The sequence below is a fragment of the Schistocerca cancellata genome, chromosome 4 (genome assembly GCF_023864275.1).
Source record: "Schistocerca cancellata isolate TAMUIC-IGC-003103 chromosome 4, iqSchCanc2.1, whole genome shotgun sequence".
Lineage (NCBI taxonomy): Eukaryota > Metazoa > Arthropoda > Insecta > Orthoptera > Acrididae > Schistocerca > Schistocerca cancellata.
Window position 1 is genome coordinate 882516593 of NC_064629.1, and position 15998 is coordinate 882532590.

General features: G+C 40.0%; 1 protein-coding gene across 1 annotated transcript in view; it reads right to left on the bottom strand.

Annotated features, from left to right (window-relative positions):
- Positions 1-1483: 1483 nt before the first annotated feature.
- The window catches only part of LOC126185044 (zinc transporter ZIP3-like), a 40138-nt gene continuing 25623 nt past the window's right edge, over positions 1484-15998 (bottom strand). Inside the window, exon 3 of the mRNA XM_049927798.1 lies at positions 1484-2741. Within this exon, the coding sequence (XP_049783755.1) occupies positions 1684-2685 (1002 nt within the window). The 5' untranslated portion in view covers positions 2686-2741 and the 3' untranslated portion in view covers positions 1484-1683. The remainder of the gene's footprint in view (positions 2742-15998) is intronic.

Genomic DNA, 15998 nt, shown 5'->3' on the forward strand with positions numbered 1-15998 from the left:
GCTGTGTGTGCCTTTTTACATTCTCATTTAGCAATTGCTCTTTTTGAATTATATTCTGCTCTTCACTCTGGCTCTTTTTTGTATTCATTGAATGGCTTTCCATATAGGAATGATCATGACAAAATTTACTGAATACACGAATGCACACAAAAGAACTGTCCATTATCCAGTTTCTGAGCATGCCCTACAGCATAACTCAAGAGACCCGAGTGCCTGTTATACCATATGGGCTATTTGGATCTTCCCACCCAGCACTAGTTTCCCCAAGCATGGGAGGTAAGGACTTATTCTCTCTCTCTCTCTCTCTCTCTCTCTCTCTCTCTCCTCTCCCCCCCCCCCCCCCCCCCCTCCTGCACTCACACTTCTTCCATTTTCTTTCGATTATTTCCACTTTTCATTTCTATTCCTTTTTTAATCCATGTTTTATTTTTGCTCCTCTCCCCCACGTCCCCCCCCCCCCCCCCACCCCTACCATACTTACACGTGAGTGCATCTCAGCCAAGTTAGTATTAAGAAAACAGTCTTAATCGCATTTTTTTTTTTTTTTTATTTAGTGCCAACCAGTTTCAGCCCATTGCAGGGGCCATCTTCAGGGTGAACATACCCCTGGTCCACTGCTGGTGACGTCATTTCTACGAAGGTCTGACAGTCTCCTGCCACAACTTGGTAGAAGTGACGCCACCAATAGCAGCAATTTTATATCAATCGCTGTTACTCCAAAACCATGTTGTCCAAGCATCTCAGCCAAGTGTATGAGTGCCCTGCCCAGCTATCCTCATCTTCCTCAATCAATCCCTCTTTCCTCCATGAAGGAGGACCATATGGTTTAAAAATCTAGGAACATTATTTTCTAGTTTTAGAGTTCCTATTGGCAGTACAGAAATAGTGCCCCTTGCAAATGATTTCTTGCCCACCTTTCTATCTCTCTTCAATTTTTTCTGTACTTTTCTTAATAACACCAACATAAAGTATGAATCTGTCTCCCCAAATCACCATGCATGTTCTGTACACTATTACTACTGTACAAAAATGTAAGTGCTCTGTTACTTCCAGACTGCATAAGAGAAATAACTCACAAAATTGTTCTGACAATAATACAATGCATACAACTCAAATTGTTTTTGCAAACTTTCTAATTTTAACATGCATTTCTTAAACACTGAAAATGAATAGTTATTAGTGCTGGAAGTCACTACTTTCATATAAAGGCCATGTTCCAAAAAATTAGCTGCATCTTTAAAAGAACTATCATTTACTTTGATGAATAGCTATCAGGTGGCAGTGTTGAGACCGCATTACATTTCAGTGAGTGTTATATTCAGCATCTTCTGGCAAAGTGACTTCACCAAAACAAGGTGAGTATGACACTAATTGAAACATTAAAGTATTTCAACACTCACCAAGCTGAAAATCCAAGAGCTTTGCATCAGTAGTTTATGTTGGGAAATTCTGAATTCACACAGATTTTTAACTTTATCTTGCATTTTGGTTTATTTGCTTTTACTTTACAATTACAAAATATATAATAAATACTGTTTTTCAACATATTAACAACAAGGAACTATTTCCTCAGTCTTCATCAAATCAAAGTGTAATAAGTCACACTGAAAGCAGACTGTCAAAATATGACAAATATACGGAAAATTATTCCTCTTCTTCAAGATCCGAAATGAACATGGGTCTTTATTTGTAACTATCTAAAAAGAAACTCACTACTGCCATTAACATGAATCCAATGAAAAAAAATAATACTTTCCACAGTTGATACTTATTCCTCACAAACTCTTCTGGCATAATTTCCATAAATGTTACATGTATAAAAATTCCTGCTGCAATGCCTTGCAGACAGGCTGAAAGTACACTGCCAAATAAGCCTGGTGCTGTTCCAATAAGGAGTCCTACAATCATTCCAACAGGTATACTTCCAGTGGCCATCAGAATATACCTAAAGCTTTTTGTTATGCCCAGATTACGTTTCGCTATGTTAACACCCAGTGCGAGTACGACGAGTACTTCATGAATTAAAACTGCAAGGAACAAATGCAAGAGTTTCACCATGTCAGTTTGTAAGCCTAAGGTAATCCCTTCAAACAGTGAGTGTATGCTAACAGCGAGTAACAACATACAACTACGCTGATTAGAAGTGTTGTCTGTCAAAAGTATTGTGTCCAGATGTGAATGACCATTTACACTTAGCTGAAGCTCCGTATTATCATCATTTTGCAACTCATGGTCAATTTGTTTTTCATTGGCCTCTGCTTCCAGAAGTCCAAGATGAGATTCATCTTCATGTTTATCATCATCACTAGCAACAAACGTGTGAGCTGAATTCTTAACAGGAGCTGAGTTTAATTTCTTTTTAGAGATCAAAATTTGTTCTGATGTTAGAATAAGGAAAAAGCCAATGCCAATGACAAACTCTGCTATTGGGAAAGTGGTTGACAGCTTCATTTTTTCCATAACATCTCTAAACTTTTCCTTGACAAACGGAAATAGTCCTAAAAAACACATCCCCATAAAAACACCACCAGCAACACAGTTGCTTACAGATATTAATGTGCCAGCGATGTCACTTAACTGAGCATTCTTGCGCCTCCATATAATAACTATAGGTATTGACCCACTTACAGTCATAATGACAAAAAGAACTACCAAACAAACAAACTGAAAAATGATTACTTCCATGTTGTGACTGCTTTATCCACAGTAATGAAATATGTAGGACGGAAGTTTCCAGCAACCTGAAAATGAGATAAAAATGATAAATTCAGATTTGTTGCATAATGAATTTGAAACTGTTAAGTACTCCATGCTTCCACCTCCTGCAAAATATGTATTTTGATACCACAAATCTATCTGAACCTCAAACATGTTTTCCCCTTTGCTGACTAGCTTCTTACTTATAAGCAATACCTTATATGTTTTTATAAGAACAAAAGAGACATGCTTAGAATGGTTAGTTGTGACAGTTTCTGTCTTTTTTTTATTTTTACAAAATATTTCTCCACACAATGTTCCTCTCATTAACTGATTCACTGATATTTATTAACCACAGGTGTGGAAAAATGAAATCTATTTGTTTAACTCATTCACATGCTGTATCGTGGAGTGTATATATCTTTTAAAGTAACATGTGTTCATATCTCTTTCCAGATATTCGATTCTCAGACAGCTGTATATACCTCATACTCATTTTTCTACTGTTATCTTTATTTTAGCAATTAACTACAGTAATGTTGTGACTCAGAAGAATAGGGGCACGGCAGTAGTGCTGACAGATAAATGAAATATTCACATTCAGAGTAATGTAAAATTAAAGCTGTCACTTGCCTAAAGACTAGTATGAACAAAGTTGTCATCAACACAAAGGTTGGTATGAGGACTCTAGAACTTTATCAGTTGTGGTACAACTGTAGGTGGTATGTACTTGCCTTCCTCAGACGTCTGAACACAACTCAGAACTTTGAACAGTCACCCATTAATTACAAGAGGAACCACAGTTGAATGGGGACTCCAAAAACCGTAGGGAGATTTGTCATGTTTCAAATTAAGAAACAATTGACAGAGGTCAAGGAAGCAATGGGTAACAGAAAAAAAAATAAAATAAAAAATCATACGTCATGGTGTAGCAGTTATAAATAACAGCTGGTGACATGCAAGTCACTAGTTCGATTCACAGCCTCCTGTAATTATTTATGACATACAATTTCTGATTTGTGTAAGGTTCTGTGTCTTTGTTATTTATCAAATATTGTAATTTTCAAGAACATAATATGTATCTATGTATGTATAAATTGGGGCACTATTTCATTGATGTTAACACTGATCAAGAAACTGACTTGTTACACATCATTTCGATAGAAGAATCATTCAAATTATCTACGGAAAATTTAACCAACTAACTATCTGTTCTATCTGTGCATTTGTGTGTACTCAATAAACATAGTTTCATTGTTAAGTGTTACTTCTTTTTGATGACCCTGCTCTCATAACTGGTGCTCAGTTCCAGGTTCTACTTGACAGTTTGATGGAGACAGCGGAAATCTTGTAATCTGGCATCATCCCAACTTGCACAAAGCTATGTTTGCCTTTGCAGATGACAATGAGAATACAAACAGTACAGTCCTCCTAAGGTTTATACCGTCAAGGTACCAGAGGATACAAAAGCTCTGGTGGCTCAGACACACATCCTGCATCCCTGGCTCAGACACACATCCTGCATCCAGCACTGTTTTTAGGAGACGTTGGCTGGGATCTAACAAAATGGCTGTATGGACTGGACCATGTCACTACATACAACAGGTGGGATGACATGATTTGCACTTCCCCTTGTATATACTTCACACTCAATTTTCTAGTGTTATCTTCATGGATTATCATTGCCGCCTCTATGTCTCTGGGTCCCCAGTTTCAATTCCTGACCAGGTGACAATGATTATTATTATTATTATTTTTTCACTCAGGGACTGGGTGCTTGCATTGTTCTAACCATTTCTAGGTGTTTGTGTTGTCCAAATCATTTTGTCTCATCTTCATCGCAAAGACACACAATAATAAGTGGTGTCAAGTAGAAAGACTTGCACCAGGAGGCTGAACAACCCCAGACAGGGCCTCCTGGCTAATAATGCCACACAATCATTTGATTTTTTTTTTACTTGTACTGCAAATGTCTACTTTTACTTCAATGGTACAGCCCTGCAATGGTTTGAGAACAATGAGGAAAAGCTCAATAGCTAGGACAAATGTCAAGTGGAAGTTAAAGGCAATCCTTTGGAGTAGCAATATCACAAAAACTGAATAAGATTATACACAAAACAGTAGTAGAAAGCACATCTACATATGGCTCAGAGGTTTGGAAAATAAAGGAAAGAGAATACGATCAACTGCTATCCATGGAAATGGATTACTGGAGATGAAGTGCTGTGGTCTCAAGATTAGACCACGTCAGAAATGAAGATGTTAGAAAAATGGACATGGACATGTGGTAGAGTGGATTGGGAGGGGGTGATGGAACAGATTGTGGGTTCAGGGGATGAAGGACACTGAGGCCAGGACGATTATGAGTATGAAGGTTGTGTTGCAAGGATAACTCCCATCTACTTAGTTCAACAGTAGTTTCATGACACTGACATTAGATCATCTTATGTTCGTGATGAACCTTTATAGAATATGAAGCAGGTATTGGCCAGGTCACTACTGATCTATCAGACATTGTGTAAGCCACTCTGAAGAGTGCAATTGATAGACGGTTGTGCTTAGGTCTCTACTGATCTATCAGACATTGTGTAAGCCACTCTGAAGAGTGCAATTGATAGACGGTTGTGCTTAGTTATCCCAGGTCATTTGTTAAAACCACTCCTGCAGTTTCTCCATTTCACCAGATTACCTGTAGAAAATGTAACTTTTAAGCATGGAGCAACCCATGTTACAATTTCTGATTGTGATAAAGTGTTTCAATCTTAACTGGTGTCAGAAGTAATTTCATAATGCAATATCATCCAAAGTATGATAACTGCCTGACACTTGTAGCTGATTGGCCTCAAGGGAACTTTTAATAAGATGTTGGCTGCTCCGAATGTGTGCTGATGTCAAACTGGAAGACTGGCATGTTATACAGCCTGTAGTAAAATTCACATACAACACAGCAACTAGACACTAAGGGTTTCTCATCATTTTGCTTGATCCACAGGTAAGAGGTTGAGAGAACACTTGATACTTTGCTGAGAATGATTACACCAAACAGCTCATCATTAGAACTGAACTGGCACTCATACAGATCTCGGATCCTGATAAGAACTGTGATTCTTAAAACACCTCAATGGAAGTAACTTCATTTGAATGTCACAGTGACCATGGGGACATGACAGTACAATCAGAACATTAGGATTGACCAGCAATGCAGTACAAATGATCACCGACAATCTACTCATCCAGGAAGCTATTGTCCACTCCAAAATAGTGGGTCAGTGTTTTGTGAGGAGGCACAATGATGCCACATGCTGTGTCTTGTATGCTGTGGTGTACTGGTTAAAAATCACTGGCTTGTGCCATGTGGGTCACAATTTTCAGTCCCACCTCCTGCATTTATTCATAATTAAACATTTCTGACTTCTGCAATGTTCTGGGACTTACTTATTTACCAAATACTGTAATTTGCAAGAACATTCTTGATATGCATCAACAGAACACTGCCAGGTGAGTCAGGAAATTTCAGCTCTGTCTGTACTTTTGTATGTCCTCAATAAACATGCTTTCAATGTGAACTGCTAGTTCATGTTGATGACCTTACTCTTGTAAATGGTACTACTGCCAACCTTGCAACAAACTGTGGTGTTCCAATCAACCACTACGTTCATAATTGCTTCACTTTCTTGTGTATACAGTGAATCCTATACACGCAAAATAATAAGGTGAAGAGTAAATACGATAATGGAAGTCCTGATGTAACAATAACTGAATAGTAGAAGTGTTAAGTCATCACAAAGCACATACACAAGACAGAGAACTTTGCTAGCTTTTGAAAAAATCCTTTTTTAACTTAGAGTACACACTGTAAGATACGTAGCTTGGTCTCTGTAGTAATAATATAGTACGGGGGAGCATATTTTCTTTTATCAAAAATGAAGGAAGTAACTGTTGCTGTGTCAATAATGCACAAGTTTATGGGTGGCAACTGGCACTGTGCACCAGCAATACTTCTGTTCACTTTCTCTTGGGTGAACTTTTCAGAATGTTGTATTTGCCTAGCACACTTTTGTTTTCAATATTTGACACACACACACACACACACACACACACACACACACACACACACACACACACACACAAATGGCAAGGGTTGCAAACCAGCTACTGAAATGAAACATGTTGTGCTCAGCACTTTGTACCATCACATTGGATGGTCGACTATGCTCTTAGCCAAAATTTGGTGGTGGCCATTGATTTGAGTGAACAGCTGGTTGGTGGTCACATCCACATAAAATACTGCGCATAAATTACAGAAGAGCTTCTATATGACACGAATTCTTTCAATAGTGGCCCTGCCTCTGATGGGATGGATAATCCTGTGATAGGACTGCAGCAGAATATGCTGGGAGAATGTATCAGACCAGTCTCGCATGTGGGCAAGGGGTTGGAAGTGGGAACGGCCCAAGGATGGACTAGGATATTATGCAGACTGAGTAAGCAAAAGAATACATGCTCAATTTCCACAGCTGCTCCACAACCCTTGCCATCTGGATTCTTTCCCTCAACAACAGCTTATCTGGATTACAGTTGTCCTTGCAATATGCCATTTGATAATGTAATCCTCCTGGCCTCGAGCCCTGTGAGCCTCCTGTCCCACATCCACCTGCCCTAGGATCCGAACTTCATTGAATCCAGCACCCACACCCTCTTCCCCACAGTCTCTCCCTTCCTCTATTCTGTCTCCTCCTCCAAATCCACTCCCCCACGTGCTGGTCACTGTATGCCGCAGAAATTCATCAGCGTCGGTGACCTCGTAGCGTTCATATCTCATGCACCGGCTGTCTCTCCTGCCCAGCGTGCAGTCACCATATCCAAAACCTCTCTCCTGCTCCCTGGCTCCTTTCTTCTCTCACCCGCTCCACCTGACACAAACCCTCACTCTAGTCTAGTTGCAGCTGTAGCACATTGGCAGATGCACCGGCATGCTCTAGCTCAAAAAAGGATTTGTCCTAAAGGTAGTAAAACTGTCAGTCTTGTTAATGCATCTTCTGACAACTCGGCACCTCTATTATGTGATGAGTTGTTAGCTTTACTCCTTACATTATTAAAGTGAAGAGTAATAAATGAGAAATAAAAATGAAAATAGTAGTGGCTCGAATAGCGTAAAAAAAATGTTGAAACGAGTTTTTAACAAAGCAGCACCTTCAGAATCAAACTGAAGGCAATTTTCTCACTGAAAATATCTAATTTACACAATGCGTAGCTCCAGAATGCCAAGAATGAGTATTTTCTTATGGTTTTGTGATATCCACAGGTGAAAGAAAACATTTGCAAAACTGCTCCAAATCAATAGATAATTGTGCTTTACTGTTACATGATTTACAAACATTACAATAGTTGTTGCCTTCATAATGGTTGGTGACCAAAAAAAATATACTACAACATGAAACTCTAAATTACCTTAGGTACTTTCATGGAAAGAGATAGAAGTAAACATTTTCTGCTGGTCAGACTTTATTGACTAGAGCTACAGTGATGAGAAATGTAATACAGACTATTAAAAACTTATAGATAACAAAACTAATCCACCAAGGTAGGTCTTACATATACTACTGTCACTGTGACAGAGTTCATAACAAATGTAAATGTCACAGCCTGAACAGAATTGGGAAATGATCAAAGTAAGCAAACAGTTTAGCATATAAATGTAAATCTGGCATTTAAATGAACTGAAACAAGTTTCCTATTTCCACTTCTAAAAGTAAAATGCACTTTACATTAAGAGAAAACATAAGCCAAAGTAAAAAAAATTTATAAGTATAACTATGGACAGTTAGTTCGAAGTGTGAAAGGAATTTCACCAGGATCAGCTGCAATGTTTAAGTACTTTCTCTCCTTTGAAGACAATTGATCAAACAGAAAGATTCCGTTCACAATTTCACTATAGTCTAGCAGATGCAGTGTTTTATACTTCTGGCAGTCATCTAATAGAAGTCCAGTATCAACAAAGCAGGGGAATTCATCTACAGCCTGGGAATATTTCCATTCACTATCTAACAACCAAACAACATCAGTTGCAAAAGTGGTGGACTTGGCATCCATCATGATACCACTATCTGGGTGTTTAAAGTGCTACTTCATCTATGACCACTCTAACACCTATGAAGGAACTAAATGAATTTATTAAACAATCTCTTTCTGTGCAAAGTAAGCACTGAATAACAGAGAGGAATACAGTGTACAACAATAAGTTGGGTTTTGAAATTTGACCCATTCATCACACAACAATCCCACAGTACAAAAATAGAACCCAGTGTTCAGAATTTAAAAAGAGCATTACATATACACACGTGCATGCAAAAGAAAGAGAGAGAGAGAGAGAGAGAGAGAGAGAGAGAGAGAGAGAGAGAGAGAGAGAGAGACAGACATCTTGTTTACATGCTTATTTACTGTTCAGCACTTCCTCTGTATCTTGAGTTACTGTCTCTCTCTCTCTCTCTCTCTCTCTCTCTCTCTCTCTCTCTCACACACACACACACACACACACACACACACACACACACACACACACACTCCCCCCCCCCCCCCAATCATCACTGTCTGCACTCCACCCACAATCTTCCATTACTAAGTAAACTGTATTTGTTACCTGCTAAAGTTCTCTCAGTGAAATAGGTGTCACTCTAAGAAACTTGGAATATACCACTTTTGGATACTCTACAGCCTCCAATGTTCAGCACGTCCAAGGCCAATACTGCACAGTTTTTTAAATCTACATTTTCAGAGTGCCTACATATAATATCACTGGAGAAAGAATTCCTGTAAAAAGTGAATACTGTCCTGTAACAGCAAACAATACCAATGACAAAATTTCATGTATCTCCAGGAATCATGCTGACCGAGTTGCTCATGGCATGGACAGAATTTTATTTATTCAGCATGTCAATAATACCAGATTGCCTAAAGCCTCTGTCACACAGAACAAGTTTCGCTGTAAGTTTTCTGTATGGTGCACATGAATGGGTTAGCAGGCAGTGTTACCCTAGATAAGATCTGCAGCAAGCACTTTGGTAGCAAAGTGTCTTTTTCCCGTGCAGATGTTCACAAGATACTGGAGTTACTAGCTAGTTTGGTACTGAGTGATACACAGCAGAGGCAAATGATCTGAGGAAAAAGAATGAAAATATAAATAAAGAGAAAAATACTGGAAAGTATGTGGTCACTGTATGCTTCATCAAGAACTGAGGTTAACACTTATTTCTTCAGTTTGATGTGTCATATTAATGAGTACTATATTTTGCTACAGTTTGATATTCTAAATATCTTTACAATGACTATAAGACATGTCTTTCTCCTAATAGGATAGAAGATGTACTTAGTGAGGTATCTGGCCTCAAGATACACACAGCACTCTCTTTTCAGAGATTCAACACATATTTTAGTTGTAGCTGCTGGGAGTTCTTTAACATGTGGCATGCTTACTGGCAGTCATGTCAGATTCTGACAGGATTCCTGATTAGCCTATGCAAGGAGTATTCAAAGAATCTCACAAGGAAAATAGCATTCAGAGTTATCACCCAAAAACATATGAAGCCTCCTGCAAGCAAACAGCTTAGCAGCTGACATCACCTGCTTCAGAGCCATTGTGCAAGTCAACTTACAAATCATACTCAATGTGACACACGCTTAATCCTAGATTAAGTATCTCCAATTGCTGCAATAGACAGATCATGAACAACTGCCGCTCTATCATTCTGCATTATTTACAACTAATTTTAAACAGAATCATACTTAAGCAGATGATTTCTATACTGCAAAACATAATTTTAATCTGAACAACGACAACAACAACAACAACAAATGTTACCACTCATCTGTTTGCTTTATAATGCTAAAAACTGGTGAAAATCACAACACCAAGGAAGAAATGCCAGACTGAAATCAACATTATAGCACTGATTAGGTGCATTGCAGAACAGAAATAAGGTTTACAGAAGTTTAAATGATTTTTGAATCTGGTAGTTCAATATAGTATGAAGCCCACACATGCTGCAATCTGAGCCTATATACCTTATGACTTAAGAGTCAGAGGAGGCTTGTGTGCATTCCAGGAATGCTCCACTCCATGTACTACATATTCAAGTCTAACAAATATCAATAGTTGCTGCTCAAGGACTGTAATCAATAAATTAACAATTAACCATATTCCAGACGTGATTGGAGGACAATATGCAGGCCACGAAAGCATTAGTATCTACAGATCTTTCAGAATGCTTGGATATTATCTTCCATATGTGTCTGCTCATTGCACTGCTAAAATAAGTCATGTACAGCTGCCTGAAGGAGTAATGGTAGGTCCAGCTATGGGCACAACGTGCGAGTTAGTACTGGTTCAGTTATGCCAGGTTGTTCCAGCTCAAGTTCTCACCCACGTGGAGCTGGGTGCCTATTAGCAGTGGTCAACAAACAGCTGACACACAGGAGACAAGAAAGTCAGGTCACAGCCTGCGAAATAGTACCGCAACAATGACAAGAATGGCCAAGTGTCTCGCATGTGTGCAGAACATGTGCGGTAGGGACACCTGGTGTATATCGTATGAGGGTGCGACAAAAAGTAACACCTCCAAATTTTTAATGTAAAAACTCTTAAAGCTTTTTACACAAAACATTCTACATCTTTATTCTTCACGTCTACATATTTATTCCTCAACAAGGTCACCCTGGCGAAGAACACATTTCTCCCAATAGAAGACCAGTTTGTTGATACCATCACTGTAGAATGTTTGACTTTGTTGACTGAACCACAACCTAACCTCTGCTTACATCGCTTCATCACAATCAAAGTGAAGTCTTCAAAGGCATTGTTTAAGTTTTGGAAACAGATGAAAAATGAATGGTGTTGAGTCGGGAGAGTATGGACGATGATCAATGACAATAGACTCCAGCTGTCGGATTGTTGCAGATATGTCGCAGTGCTCGTGTGTGGTCTGGCATTGTCATGTTGTAGGAAAGGGTGTGCCTTGTCTGTCTCAATTGCAGCATGCTGTTTCTCATACATTGACAAAGTTAAGTTATACACCACCATGTTACGCACTACAATTCGGAGATCTCTAGAAATAGAGGGTTGCAACTTGCATCAGCAAAGTGAAAAGATGGTTGAGTAATAGGCATTAATATTCAACACAATTTTGTATAGAACCGACATTTTCTCATGGATTGGCTGGTGGACTCTCACATGTGCCCATGCCTGCATGGGGCAGTGTTGGAACAGCCTTATTTTCTATTTCCCCATTCCATACACAAATCACTGCAGTATGAGCTGAAACATCATTCCTGAAGACCAATCATTACACACTATTCATATGCATTCTGTGGCAGTTCTCTTATTTTGGATGACATTTTATTTGGTAATTTTAACATTCTACTAGGAAGCCGCAGTTAACAGGAATCATTTGCTATCTTGAGCAGCACTATAGTGGTGAGTAAGAAGCAGTTCCTACTTCTGGAACACAGGCAGTGAGACTGGCCATGCCGTATGGTACAGAAGTACACCAGTAGTGTGAGGAACTATGGGTAAGCTATGAGAGTGAATCCCACTCAATGATTCTAAACAATGGGGATCCACCAACATTTAGACATGAAACTAAGACATTTCCTTTATTCAATATTAATTGTTAAAAGCAATCTTGAACATAATAAGTTCAAAGGGAAGCCTAAAGGTCATTAAAAATTTGCTACTCCAGGACTGAGGATGATCGTGAAGCCCTACGACCAGCTGCTTTTGGGGACTTTAGCCACTGGCAGGCATCATCTTTCACATTGGCAGAAACCTGAGAAGGGAGTGACACAAGGGACCCCTTCGTGGTGAGAGGAGCTGAAGAAGTCTTACATTTCTCTGGCTGAGAAGTGGGGACTGTGGGGACTGGTGTCCCTGATGGTTGGGGGGTGGGGAGGGGGGGGGGGCAGTGCTCCCGAGGTAGGTGGTGTGGGAGCAACAGGGAGGGAAGTGCCCCCCACCATCAAGGGGGCAGGTGTAGTCTTCTGGCTCTCAGAGCCGACTGGAATTAACGGAACTGATGGGGCTACAACTGTTCTCGTAGCGGCAGCGTATGAGGTGGTCATAGCCACAGGATGTAGGTGCTCATATTTTCTCTTAGCCTCAGTGTAGGTCAGTCAGTCCAGGGTCTTGTATTCCATGATTTTCCTCTCCTTTTGTAAAATCCTGAAATATGGTGAGCAACGTGAATGATGCTCTTCGCAGTTGACACAGATGGGAGGCAGGGCACATGGATTATTGGGATGTGATGGACGTGCACAATCTCGACATGTGACACTGGAAGTACAGCAGGAAGACATATGGCTGAACTTCCAGCCCTTAAAGCACCACATTGGGGGAGGGATATATGGCTTGACATCACAGCGGTAAACCAACACCTTGACCTCTCAGGTACGGTGTCACCCTTGAAGGCCAAGATGAAGGCACTGGTGACAACCTGATTATCCCTCGGACCCCGATGAACGCGCCACACAAAATGAACACATTGCCGCTCTAAATTGGCGCACAGCTCATCATCAGAATGCAAAAGAAGATCCCTGTGAATATGATGCCCTGGACTATATTTAAGCTCTTATGAGGCGTGATGGTAAAAGAATCATTCCCAAACTCGTTACAAGTGAGAAGTCCGTGACTGGGCAGAGGATGCTGTTTTTATCAAGACTGACCCAGGTTGCATTTTGGACACACCCTCCACCTCCCCAAACTTGTCCTCTAAATACTCTACAAAAAAACTGTGGCTTCATCGAAACAAAGGAGTCCCCATCAGTTCTTGTACATACAAGGTACTGGGGTGAATAAGGTTTGCTGCCATCCTTAGCTTGGCATTCCTCCCATGGTGTGGCCAGGGAGGGGAATGATTTAGGGTTGTACTTCTTTGCATTGTACTGAGACTTGGAATGCTTAGAGACTGCTGGTGTTTGATCACTAGCAAGTGACGACATGGCACGTTGCATCGCACGTCATCCGACTTCATGACACCCACTCCAACCAGGGGCCCTCCCCACACATGTAACCCAGCCCCAGCAACAGCCACCTGGCAGGATGGCCATTGCTGGGAGTCCCGATGCCCCAAGGTGACAGGCATCTACTCCTTGGCATACGTGGGGAGTTAACGGCACAGGCACCAGCAGAGCGATCCTTGTGTTGTCAGGGGGCTACAACCAACAGGGTACATGGCGGCCCCACCAAAACGGATCGGCTATCGTGCTGGATACGAGTTGCAAAGAAGTCCATGGTCATCGTCGGCGCAAAAAGCGACACATCGTAGTGCATGGTGAAAAACGCACCCAGGAAGGTATCCTTGCCCAAGAGATGGAGAATGAGCTGGACTGCAGTGTGATGACGAGAAAGTGGGCTAAAGATCTCAAGGCACGATGGACACAACACGCCATGTAAGGTGCCCTTCCCCAATTGGCTCACTCTTTGGGAAAATTTTGAAAAATGGAGGTCAAACCCTACATGGGACCATCACATAAAAACCGAAACATGTGAGACTCCTTGTAGTCGCCTCTTACAACAGGCAGGAATACCTCAGGCCTATTCTAACCCCTGGACCCACGGGGGTAGGGGAGCATAGAACTGGTACAGAGGAATTCTAAGTGTTGCTTCACTAAGTTGATCCTCAAAAGGGTTACTTTAACTTTTGCAGTCTCAAATGTGATGGAAGAACCAGCTGTACGGTATGTCACCTGCACCACTTTCTATGGACTTGTTGCTTTACTGAGCGATAACTATGGAGGTTTAGTACTACAGAGTGATCTTGCAACTCCCAAGCTGACTTTGTGCTCTCTGATGTTGATGAGATACAATTAAACTTGTTTTCGCATTTCTACTTTATCTGATAGCTTTTCACTGAATGAGCTTGGCTTACAGTTGACCTTTTAAGGCCGACAATACAGGGCAGTGATGTGCTATTCCTCCACAATTTTAATCACTTTTTACTAGTACACAGTTTTGTGTATCCACACAGTTTGCATTCATTCAGATGGGTATGTCTGGTGTTGCACATTCCAAAACTGTGCGTAGATCAAATTACCACTTTTCAAGAACATCTGTGGTCATGTGGTAAACTGCAGCATGGGTATGCGCAGTGCGGTATTGTTATGAATCGGGTAGGATACAATTTCTTTTGTCATGTTCTTACAGGACTGCACTTATGAACAGTACATTGTCATTAACAGTGCACCAGTTGTACAGACATAATGAACCACATAAAAAACAAATACAACACTGACTGAAAATAATAAAGTTTGTAGCATAAACCAGTAAATAAATGAAAAATGAAAATGCTAACAAAAGTAAGAGTCCACCACAACACGTATTACTAGCTTATGCAGAGGAAGTAATTCATATTGCAATGTGGGACACACAATGTTTATCCATTAACCTGAAATCCTGTTTTCTGTCTATGAGTTTTACATCATAAAATATTGTTAGGCTCAAGATAATATTTGATACAACATTCTTTGCCCATTAGTATTAGCAATTTTGTTGTTGTTGCCTTCATTCCCAAGACTGGTGTGCAATGGTTTGATGCATCTCTCCATGATAGTCAGTCCTGTGTAAGCTGCTTCATTTCTGAACTACTGCATCCTACACCCATTTGAACCTGCTTACTGTATTTATATCTTGATCTCCATCTACAATTTTTACTCCTGACATTTCTTTCCAATATCTAACTGACAATTCTTTGATGCCTCAGAATGCATCTTTTCAACTGTGCCCTCTTTTTAGGCAACATGTTGCATAAATTTCTTTTCTCCCCAATTTTATTCAGAACCCTCTCATTAATTATGCAATCAACCGAGCAAATCTTTAATGTTATCCTATAGCACCACATTTCAAAAGCTTCTATTCTCTTCTCATCTGAACGCTTATCATCCACGTTTCACTTCCATACAAAGCTACACTCCGCAAAATACCTTCAATGACTTCCTAACACTTCAATTTATATTTGGTGTTAAAACCCTCTTTTTCAGAAATGATTTTCTTGCTACAGCCAGTCTAAATTTTATATCCTCCCTATTTCAGTCATCATCAGTTATATTACTGTCCAAATAGCAAAACTCAACTAGTATGCTTAGTCTCTCATTTTCTAATTAATTACTTCAGCATATCTGATTTGATAAACTATATTCCATTACCCTTGCTTTTCTTCCGTTGATGATCATCTTATAATCTCTTTTCAAAATATTACCCATTCCATACAAGTGTTCTTCCAAGTCCGTTGCTGAATAACAGAATTACAATGTCA